Source organism: Oncorhynchus mykiss, chromosome 24, assembly GCF_057628025.1.
Source record: "Oncorhynchus mykiss isolate SJ-2025 chromosome 24, ASM5762802v1, whole genome shotgun sequence".
NCBI lineage: Eukaryota > Metazoa > Chordata > Actinopteri > Salmoniformes > Salmonidae > Oncorhynchus > Oncorhynchus mykiss.
Window position 1 is genome coordinate 27,662,447 of NC_143045.1, and position 11,479 is coordinate 27,673,925.

The 11,479-nt window shown below is 44.8% G+C and overlaps 1 protein-coding gene across 1 annotated transcript; it reads right to left on the minus strand.

Annotated features, from left to right (window-relative positions):
- Nucleotides 1-381: 381 nt before the first annotated feature.
- LOC110504101 (26S proteasome non-ATPase regulatory subunit 2) lies at nt 382-10,631 on the minus strand. Its single transcript, XM_021582921.3, has 20 exons — nt 10,399-10,631; nt 9,295-9,351; nt 8,643-8,807; nt 8,202-8,323; nt 7,532-7,756; nt 7,140-7,298; nt 5,535-5,679; nt 5,013-5,073; nt 4,758-4,904; nt 4,399-4,505; nt 4,146-4,273; nt 3,874-3,961; nt 3,501-3,765; nt 3,201-3,346; nt 2,869-2,952; nt 2,526-2,694; nt 2,181-2,275; nt 1,956-2,082; nt 1,505-1,623; nt 382-1,205 (listed from the first exon to the last, which is right to left on the minus strand). The coding sequence occupies exons 1-20, from the start codon at nt 10,501-10,503 to the stop codon at nt 1,023-1,025; spliced, it is 2,697 nt and encodes an 898-aa protein (XP_021438596.2). The 5' UTR covers nt 10,504-10,631; the 3' UTR covers nt 382-1,022.
- Between the last annotated feature and the right edge of the window lie 848 nt (nt 10,632-11,479).

Consider the following 11,479-nt stretch of genomic DNA (forward strand, 5'->3'; position numbering starts at 1 on the left):
TAATATTACACTTATTCATATACACAAAACAAACTCGCCGGTTGATTTACTTGCATGGGGTAGCCAGAGTCTTGACTGTGCAGTCTAAACAGTTTATCAAGATGTGTAAAATGTGTTTAATATGCATTCTTTCATTACATGTGCCTTTCAAATGTTCAATAAAATGTGTCCATTGTTTGCAACATCCAGCAAGTATTCATACCTTTGCTGCAGTGAGGGTTCATGATCAGTGTCACCTCAGTTCCTCCTTGCCCCTGCCCAGTTTCATAATTAGCCGTCCAGATCTGCAGGCTGTTATAAAGCATCATAAATAATGACGGATCTTTCAGAAACTTGTCCCTCATATGACAAACAGACCAGGTGATAGACAACTCCACCAAGTGGATCTGAAACTTTTATTTTAACCTTTTTTACAGTACTGTAACAAAACAAAATAAAAAAAACTGGATGATGAAGACACATTTTCCATGCTCTAATTACAAAAGGAGGTTATCATGGGTGGGAAAGAGAAACTGGTTGTAGTATTGATGCAGACTGAGCTTATGTTGTTCATCAGCCCAATTCAGATCTTTTTTTTCGCTAAATCAGATCAGCTCTGAAAAATATCTGATGTGATTGGTCTAAAGACCAATTAGTGGGGAAAAATATCACAAACCGGGAGAGGCTGAACACTTCCTTCCTGATGGCTGACCCTAGATCAGTTATTGTGGAGCCTGAAAGAGATGGCGTAATACATTTATGTGGAACTGATCCTAGATCAAAGAGTAAACAAATTTAAACAGTGAATGAGGTCCCATTTTCCACTCCCTGCTCCAGTCAGTTTGGCCACCCAGAACACAACCATATTTTCACAGGATGGAGAGAAGCTGTTGACAAGAGAAAGAGGGGTAGGCCTTCCTGGCTCTTTTCCGACATGGAATAAAGTACTAAAACATGAGGTGTAAACGAGCCAGGGAGGGCTACCAATGAGGGACCACTAAGGAGAGTAGGGTGGGTACCAGGGGAGGACAGTAGGGGGCAATCTAAGCATCGTAGTTGGGGTTCTTGCGGAGGATGACGAAGCCCTCCAGGATGGGGGTGACGGGGAGATACTCCTCTGTGGCCAGCTCTGCCCTCTTTCCATGGGCCAGGAGCACTGGCGTGGTGTGGGTCTGGAAACCTGTGATGGCTTTGGGCTTACCGGCCTGACCAACCACGTCCACCGCCTATCGACCAATTACATACATAAACCATGAGGTCGAATCCACTCTGCCTTCATCTTATAGCATTTCATCCTGAGAGTGAAAAGCACTTGCACATCTAGACGTTACTTCGCATTGGAGATGTTCAACCATTATTAAAATGAAAATCTCAAGTACATTTCACTTGCAAAGCATCACATCGTGCTGACGTTTTGGCCTTCATCACACCATCTAGGCTACATCCTCAACTAGCATTGTATTTTGAATATGAAGTTAATCCTCCAGGCTCTTATTAAGAGCATAGTGTGAGCAGCGGTCCTTACCTGTCCCACCCTGACGGACACGGGCAGCGGTCTCAGCTCCTCGTCGAATGTGACCAGCATACGGGGCTGCATGGCAGCCACCAGGCCATAGAGAACGTAGTGAGACTTCCCCAGGATTACTGCAGCACACACAGGAAACAGCAGGGGGCGATGTCAGCACAAACAGACAAATATTTAGAACTGGGTCAAGGCATTTAGAAGACTTACTACCAACATGAAAGGAAGGTAGTGGAACTAGCTGGGCAAGGGCCAATGGCATTCAGGAGTTGAACAATTGCTAATTGTTGTTTTTTTAAGTGGAATTTTCCATCCATACATTAAAATTCAGGTCACTTCCTCAAATTACTCAACAAATGGACTTCACCCCAATCCTAAACAAACAGATGTGGAAAAACAGAGGGGAAGAAGCAAATAAAATGAGTGGTGAAGAGTAATGAGGAAAAGGGCTTACTGTTCTTGACATCAAGGAAGGAGACTAGGACAGTGAGTAGTCCTGCCACAGCCACCTGACTCATCAGCTGCCTGTCACTGTGGTATGGACACAGTGTCAATGTCCCTTTACCCAGGTGAGTCAGACCCTGTGGACATGGCACAGAGCAAGGGTTAGGAGACACAGACTCTCCCCCTCTAACACGTAGGTTAGAGTGCCAGAGCGGCACCTCTTTTTGCAACCCACCTGTGCAAGTCGGACCATAAAGAGGTTGTTGGGGTCTTTGGCATGGTACTGAGCCAGCTGCCTCAGCATGGCAGCCAGGCGGGCATTGTTTGTTCCTGCAGAGAGAGCGAGATGGAGCCATGAGTCGTCATGGAAACCAATCACAGCTTGAGACGCAGTCAATGGAGAAGGTCTCATACTTTGATGTCATCTGGCACAGTGAATTCACAGTTATAGGTATTTTTCTTATTCAAGGACAAGGAATAATTACAGGGGAACATTGTAATAACTTAGTGAGGCAAATCTAAATAACTTTGAACGTCTCAATATAATAATGAAGACACTGACTGATTGGGGCCCACTCACCACTGCCTACCATGCCCATGGCAAAGATGGAGTTGTGGGAGACCTCTGGGTCAGCATCGTGGGAGAACTTGCTGAGTGTGTCCAGGATGTTGAGGCGAGGATTCGACACGGAGATCAGGGCCAAGGCCAGAGGTACCGCACGCCTTAGAGTAGGCTCTCCATACCGCAACTAGGAGAGTGAGTGAGATGGAGAGAAGGCAAGACAATGGAGAGATGAAGAGAAAAACAGTTAGATGTAGGATGGTTAGATTGAGCCAAAGAGACAGGGGCTAAATCAACCCCCAACATGTCCTGAAAATGTGTTGAAGCCAAATGGAGTGAACAGGACAGAGGTTATACTGACCAGGTGTCCAAATGCCCGTAGTGCCATCTCTGAGCCAATCTCTTCTCCCATAGCAATGAGTGCAATACCCAGGACAGCCACACCCTGGGAGGGGGAAGCAGAGAGCAGATTAGTTCAATATCAAATCTCAATTCAAACCCCTCATTAGATTGTATTTTACATTTGTCGTCATTTAGCAGGCACTCTTATCCAGTGGCTTACAGGAGCAATTAGGGTTAGGTGCCTTGCTCAAGGCCACCAACAGATTTTTCACCTATTCAAACCAGCAACGTTTTGGTTACTGGCCCAACACACCTACCCCACACCCCTTTATTAACAAACACCTGGCATACCTGGTGGGAGCCCATGTCAGCTGCACTCTCTTTCTTGTCTTTATCCTTCTTATCCTTCTTGTCCTTTTCTTCCTCCTTCTCTTTGGCTTCATAGTGCTCACTGCAGATGTGGAGCAGCTGCTGCACCTTCAGTACATTACCAGAACCTAGCATGGAGAGAAACCGAGAGAGATAAATATAGGAAAGCCATCACTTGTAAATCTCAATGAGATCACCTGTATAAATAAATATGTAAATCAAATGTTTTTTTTAAACAGAAAATTGGAGACAAAATGATAACTCTGGAGCTATGAGTCTGACCTGCATAGGCACAGACGTCCACCAGCGTGTTAGCGAAGCTGCGGAAGGGCTCAGGCACCACCTGCAGCGCTGCCAGGGTGGTCTCAATGGCCTCCCCTTTACCCAGGTGGTTGAGGCCCAGGCCCAGAGGCAGCCAGCGGGCGTATGTGTCTTTCAGCTCCAGCTCACTCTTCTCCATGATGGACTGGACGATGGTGGAGGTGACGTCACCGTTGCACGAGCCCACCGCGATCATACCGCACGCCAGCGCCGTCACACCTGCCACCTGAGAGTGTGTGACAAGACACATAACATGGGACAGTGAGCTGGGTTTAATGAGTGTGGATGTGTAATAGACTTAAGAAGACAAACTGTGGAACTATACACACAGTACCTCCATGCTGGACTTGGAGTCTACCATGACAGGCAGCAGCAGAGAGAGGACGTCCTCACGGTTCGAGCCAGCATATGCCAGGCCCAGGCTGGGGATAGAGGAGAAAGGTCAGGGTCAAACCCCACCTAAACAAGTACTTTTCACAGGCAGAGATTACACTGTGCTAATGGACTAAACAAACCTCAATACAAATCTTTAATGTACAAGAGGTGTCATGCAGTAGGGGCTAGGGGTTGATTTGGGACTAAACACGCATTTCCTTCTCTCCTTACCCGAAGATGGCTCCTATCCGCATGACGTTGCTGTTGTGGAGGACGTAGTCTGACAGCAGGGCCAGGGCCGGGTCACACTCATTCCTCACCCCAGAGTTTACTATGCCACAAGCCAGGAGGGCGCCCGACTACAGGGAGAGAGAGAAGAGAAAGAGAGGGGGAGACATATCTACATGAATAGGATGTTGTGAAGGTTGTAGTGAGGAGGTTTTAATGCAGGGTGTTTGGTAAGAGGCTGAGTGTGTGTGCTGACCTTAATGTAGTCTTCTGAGGAGTAGAGGTACTTGTCTATCTGTGTCAGACCACCATCCACATCCCACAGCAGGATCATCCCCAGAGAGGCTGCAGCACTCAGCATACCTGGAGATAAACACAGAATTAGCAACATTTACACAACAGCAATATATTATTTTTGTTACTATGCTTGAAATTAAGGATTAGCAATGAAGGCGATACATTAAGTTGCTGCTAAGCATCCTAGATTCATGAGACTGGTACTCACTGTCGAACCACCAAACATGAACCAATTTCCAGTCATACCCCCACAAATGTGAACCATGAGGCCCATTTGAAGACGGGGATGTGAGGCTTTGTGTGTGTGGTTTCCCTCACCATGGTCTTTGTTCTTGTACAGCCATTTGTTGCCGTCGTCTGTGAGCAGCTTGTCCTGTCCAAACCCTGCGTTGACGAAGCCGTTGACAAATGAGGAGGCCAGGTTCATACGAGCAGAGTCCACCTGGGAACCACTTCCTCCAAACCCTGACAGACAGACAATGACATGATAAAAAAGGAGGATGAGGATAGAGGAGTGTGATAGAACACGACCAGGACATTAGTGAGCTGCTGAAGTGAAGGTGCTGAACTCACTGTTGTTCTCCAGGTGGGTTTTGTAGATGTCATCTGGGACTTTGGGTTCCATGATGTCCAACTGTAAAGAAAGGAAACAGTACGTTACTGGCTGCCTGGTGCTGAGTCATAGCCACTAACAGGCTTAAATGTCTTTCACTAATTGGTTTATTCACTATACCAGCCATTCATTATCCTCTAGCCTCATTTGTTCTCTCACTCTATGCACCATTATTCTCCCACATGACCCCTACCCCACTCTTTCACTCTCCTCTTGGTACCTTCTTCAAGTCTCCTCCATTTCCCCCTCAAAAATATTAAATAGAGCACAGTCCTAACTCATCTCTACAGGTTATATTCCCCTCTCCTTAGCCCTACTCTAAAAACCTTTTCTCTAACATACACTCAGCCCCCACTGTCAGTCACACTCCATCCACTGACTTCAACAGTGACCCACTCCCCAGTCCTGCTCTAAACACTCACTCTTACAACCCCCTCCACTCTCTCTAGTAGTCTACCCATCTTCCCTCTTTCTCTCCTCACCTCTCGGGCCAGGGCCAGGAAGTTGCTGTTGAGCTGGACGTTGGACATGATCTCCGTCAGGTCCTCGTAGTCCTCCACGTCCTCGTTGAGCTCCAGGAACATGCCATGTCGGCCCAGCATGAAGGCCATCTCCTTCTGGATCACACTACAGGAAAACACCCACTAAACCATCAACTCTTCATGCACATCATTAACTATGGAAAACACTGCTGAATGCATTCCCATTGACTGTCAGTAGAAAATGTGAATAACGATTAGAAAGAAAATACTGTTTACCACTATAGGTTGTACAGGGAACTGCTAAAATAAAGGAAACACCAACATAAAGTTTTCTAATTGGGAGTTGGGCCACCACAAGCTGCCAGGACAGCTTCAATACGCCTTGGCCTAGATTTGACAAGTGTCTGGAACTTTATAGAAGGGATGCGACACCATTCTTCAACAACAACAAAAATAAAAAAATTGGGTTTTTTGTTGACGGCGGTGGAAAACGCCATCTCAGGCGCCGCTCTAGAATCTCAAATAAAATGTTCAATTGGTTGAGATCTGATGACTGAGACACACACCCCTTTAAACACCGTATGCTCCTTTCAGACCCCTCTTTCAAAGTCACAGCTCTCTTCTAGCCATGGTAGCCAAAACAACAGGCAACCCTAAGCATGATGAAATGTTTTAATTGCTTAATTAACTTTGGAACCACACCTGTGTGGAAGCACCTGCTTTCAATATATACCGAACAAAAACATAAAACGCAACATGTAAAGTGTTGGTCCCATGTTTAATGACCTGAAATAAAAGATCCCAGAAATGTTCCATGTGCACAATCTTATTTTTCAACTTTTGTACACAATTGTCTTTATTTCCCTGTTAGTGAGCATTTCTCCTTTGCCAAGATAATCCATTCACTTGACAGGCGTGGCATATCAGGAAGCTGATTAAACAGCATGATCATTACACAAGTGCACCTTGTGCTTGGGAAAATAAAAGGACATTAAAATGTGCAGTCATCACAACACAATGCCACAGATGTCTCAAATTTTGAGATGTTCAATTGGCATGCTAACTGCAGGAATGTCCACCAGAGTTGTTGCCAGAGATTAACCATTTTACTATAAGCCACCTCCGTTGTTTTAGAGAATTTGTCAGTACGTCCAACCGGCCTCACAACCGCAGACCATGTATAACCACACCAGCCCAGGACCTCCACAACCAGCCACCCCGACAGCTGATGAAACTGAAGAGTATTTCTGTCTGTAATAAAGCACTTTTGTGGGGAACAACTCATTCTGATTGGCTGGGCCTGGCTCTCCAGTGGGTGGGCCCATTCCCTCCCAAGCCCACCCATGGCTTCGCCCCTGCCCAGTCATGTGAAATAGATTAGAGCCTAATTTATTTATTTCAATTGACTGACTTCCTTAAATGAACTCAGTAAAAATGATGAAATTGTATTGAATTTATATTTTTGTTCAGTATACTTTGTAGCCCTCATTCACTCAAGTGTTTCTTTCATGTTGGCAGTTACCTGTAGGTAGCACTTCTTTCGAAAGTTTTGCTGTGAGATAATTAAGTGTGAGAGTGCAGTGAGTGTGTTGTGTCAGTCTGTACATGTCTTTGCAGGAGGTGAAGATGTTCTCCACCAGTTCCACGTCGTTGAGCATCAGGGCCAGCCTCAGGGCCTCTGGGTAACGGTTAAACTTCCTGAAGATGTTAAGGGAACACTTCAACAGGGCAGAGTTCTCTGGCTCAGGGACGTAGCTCACACAGCTGGCATAGAGAGAGAGAGAGGATGACAGAGGGTTTAGGTAATACTGATGAGAGGAACAACCTTTTGTCTCTTCAGGCTGCTGTTGGCACACTACAAGTATGTTGAGGCAGACGGTGTGGTACATGTGTTTGAACATGTGTGTGAAGATATATATATATATATATATATATATATATATATATATATATATATGTTTGCCCCTCACATGGTAAGGTGTATGTTGTCCACTCACCTGGTGAGGTAGAGGCAGACCTTGGCATATGCATTATCATCTATGTAGAGCTCCAACATCTCCAGCTTCTCGACCTCCATCAGCAGGTCACAGGCCTCGTGCTCAGCGTTGTGGGCCATGTTGTAGGGCACAATCTCCTTCACCAGCTTCAGCAAAGTCTCCTGCTGCGTCTTATCACTCTCCTCAACCTCCTGCCACTCCTTGGCCACCTCGCCCGCCAGGTGCCTACACACAAACACACCAGAGTTTAGGGTAGAAGACTAGGGCCGGGACGATACTCGTAAGTATCGCTGAAAGAAAATAAAAGATTGAACTTCTTTAGGAAAACAGCCCAAATGTTGGAAACAAACATCCTTAAGTTGTCATCCAGAGTCACATGTATTTATTTTCCAAGCTATAGCACACAATATTTTACACACAGCAGATCGATCTGCGTCGTGTTTTAATTTTTGCCATGGAAAAAAAATCTAAATACTGGTATTGTCACAGCCCTAGGTCAGACCACACAAACTGCCTACTGCTGCCAGGCATGGAATGAATGAGGCAAATAAGTCACATTTTTACTTAGTCTTCCATTGGTATCAATGCATGACAAAGTGAAAATTCTACTTAAGTAGAAGGTAGGATTCACCCATGTGTTAGCCGTTTCAAATGGCGTCCCGTATCCTACCTGACGTATTCATGTCCCCAGGACGCCAGCTCCTCCTGGGAGCCCAGCAGACGGTACTTCAGACACTCCCGCTCCCCACTCATTGTCATGGCCAAGACCGACACCACGTCCGCACAGAAACTCTGCAAAAACAAGAAGACATGAGTTAGCTAGACATATCCATAATTACAGTTATGATCGGTCCTTCTGAACATGAATCCCTAGTTCCATCCAGAATTTCGATGTCCAATATACTAGGTATCTATCCTTGTTATTATTTTCTGTATCTCCAGTAACATTGCAAAATAAATCCATCCAAATGTTTTGCACAGTGTTTATAAAGTAAAAGCAGACAGGGAAAGGAAGCAATACAGTGGTTGAGACAGTCTTGCCATTCCTTCCTCCTGTTTTCCCCACTGAACAGTTAGCCATTTAGCAAGGACATAGAATCGGTGTTCCCACCTTGTTCTCGCCAGGCACCATGCCCTCGTAGATCTCTTTGAGCTTGCCATAATGTGGCCGCAGGAACTTCAGGGGCTTGGGCACAGAGGTCATGGAGGTGGTGGAGGAGCGGATCTGCCTGCGCAGCTCCTCTAGAGCAGGCCGGTACAGAGACGTGTCTGTCTCCTGTGGGTGGGTGAGAGAGAAAGGGGGCAGGGGGGTGTACAAAGAAAGTTGTTTCATATGCATAGCTACCAAAGTTCACACAGTGTATGTAAATGACTGACTCTGTACATAACACCTTATGTACTGTATAATACATAAGAATTGAAAAAACTATACTGCCCTACCAAGCCAAAAAAGCAAGTAACTTCTCATAGCGTGGAATTGAGGAAAAATAGCTTTTATTTACCTTGCTTTCACAGTAACTTTATGCAGTTACTGCTAACATGACCCCCATTTTCTCCTAAACACAATAGAGGCAGGATACTTGTTCACATGATTAAGCATGTATTTAATGTAGCAAAAATGATATTGCTCATTTGGTAGAAAATTAGTTAGTTACTGCATTTTTGCTTGGTAGGGCAGTATAGTCCTAGTGTCTAAAGCAAAGCAGACATTAGGTTTGGTAGTTATTGTGGTATTCGGCAGTTCTTGTGGTAGTGGTACTCACACCAAGTCTCTCCACCATCATCTCCAGCTCTTCTTGCAGCTGTTTGTCCTCATCAGACTGGAGAGAGAAAAGAGGAACTGACGTTACAGTATGACAGATTCAATATGCAATGTTGGGCAATTGAATAACTGAACCCTGCACAGTAAACAGTCAAAAAAATAACAGGTCTTCCAACAGGGAACTATTGCAATAAAAGGTTGTGCAATTTGCTAACAGCTAGATATTGGGAGCATTTTGTCGTACACCGGTCCTATACCATTGTCGACTGATGGTAGGGTTGCCATGATAACTATGTATGTAACCTTGCCTCCATTGTTATGGTGTTTAAAATGGGTTATTGTTAATGTACTCGCTAATAAGTTAAACAACTCCCTTCATGTAAATAACTAGCTAACTAAACAAACAAACACGTACAAACTAAAGCCACCTCGCAATCAAAGATCACTGATTATGTCAAATCTAGCTAGCTACGCTGTCTCAACGAGACAATCTGAACCACAGGCAGGTTGCTACAGTTCCAAAGTCACTACTAGCTAGCTAACGTTACTGTCTATACCAAAGATTGGTATAACTAAACTGTGACTGTACTGTGGTAGCTAACTGTTGGCTAGTTAGCTAATATTATTAGCGAACAGAGAGCCAACGTTAGCTATTTTGATTACGGTTGTTTACATTGCAACACTAACATTATTTAGCTAGTTAACGTTACATTATTTTAACTTGGCTAGCTAGATACTTAGCTAAATTTTATTTTACATTTCGGTAGTTACTTTCTGGCCTGTCATTAGCAATTGTTAGTTAACGTTAGGAGCTGGCTGTGCTAGCTACTGTTACCCTAGGCTAGCAAGCGAACGTCAACATTAAGTATGCTAACGTTAGGTAGTTTTATAGCTCGCTTTCAGTCGGACATAATAATCGTAATTGTTGGCATCTCGTACTTAGCCAGCCATGTCATAATTTTCCATTAAAGGGGACTCAAACAGTTCGCTATTCTTTTGAATGACAACGCTTTCGGCCTGTTCAAACATGCAGTGAGTGAGTGACTCAGGCAAAAACGCTACTCTGCTTCCCTTGTTCAAAATGTTGAGAAGTGTCCCAGCTCACCAGTTCTTGCTCATCTTTTTTATCCTTGTCCTTCCCTGTGGGCTTAGTCTCCTTTAACTCTGTCTTTTCGGACTGCTTTTTCTCTTTATTTTTTGCCTCCTCCATGGTTGCAGTTTCACGGAATTCGGCTACGGATACACTGAACAACCGGAGACCGGGTACACCGCTTCCTCTCTTCAAGAACCGTTGTGTTCTACTGCCACCTGCTGTGCAGGAATAATATTGCACCGATCCCTAACCTAACCCCAAACGATATATGGCAGCACTTAGACTATCCAATGGTGACACTGTCGTGGCAGAATCAGAATTAGTTGGGTAACATAGATAAGATGTTTTATTTTCATAATATGCTTGTGAGATACTTGTCATTTAGAATGTATTTTGTTGTACTATAGTGTTGGCCTTTTGCAGTTATCTGTTCTCTGTCAGGGTTCAGTTACTTGGGCCACAGAAAGGGTAGAGGTCAAGCTTGTCTTCAGCGAACTGAAAAGAGGAGTGACCCAGGGATGTGTGTGCTTTGGGGACCTTTAACAGAACGTGACTTGCAGAACGGGTGTTGTATGTGGAGACGACCAGTTTAAAGAGGAGTATAGAGTGCAGTGATGTGTCCTATAAGGAGCATTGGTGGCAAACCTGATGGCAGAATGGTAAAGAACATCTAGCTGCTCGAGAGCACCCTTACCTGCTGATCTATAAATTATGTCCCCGTAATCTAGCATGGGTAGGATGGTCATCTGAATCAAGGTTAGTTTGGCAGCTGAGGTGAAAGAGGAGCGATTACGATAGAGGAAACCAAGTGTAGATTTAACCTTAGCCTGCAGCTTTGATATGTGCTGAGAGAAGGACAGTGTACCGTCTAGCCATACTCCCAAGTACTTGTATGAGGTACTTGTAAAGCTCTAAACTCTCAGAGGTAGTAATCACACCTGTGGGGAGAGGGGCAGTATTCTTACCAAACCACATGACCTTTGTTTTGGAGGTGTTCAGAACAAGGCTAAGGGTAGAGAAAGCTTGTTTGATATTAAGAAAGCTTTGAAAGCTTTGTTGTAGAACATTTAACACAAAATCCAGGGAGGGGCCA

Coding starts and splice junctions, on each gene's coding strand:
- LOC110504101 (XM_021582921.3), bottom strand. CDS start 10,503: ATGGAGGAGGCAAAAAATAAAGAGAAAAAGCAGTCCGAAAAGACAGAG. Junction 8,808..9,294: donor TGATGGTGGAGAGACTTGGT/GTGAGTACCACT, acceptor ACCCACCCACAG/GAGACAGACACGTCTCTGTA. Junction 1,624..1,955: donor CTTCCTTGATGTCAAGAACA/GTAAGCCCTTTT, acceptor TGTGTGCTGCAG/TAATCCTGGGGAAGTCTCAC.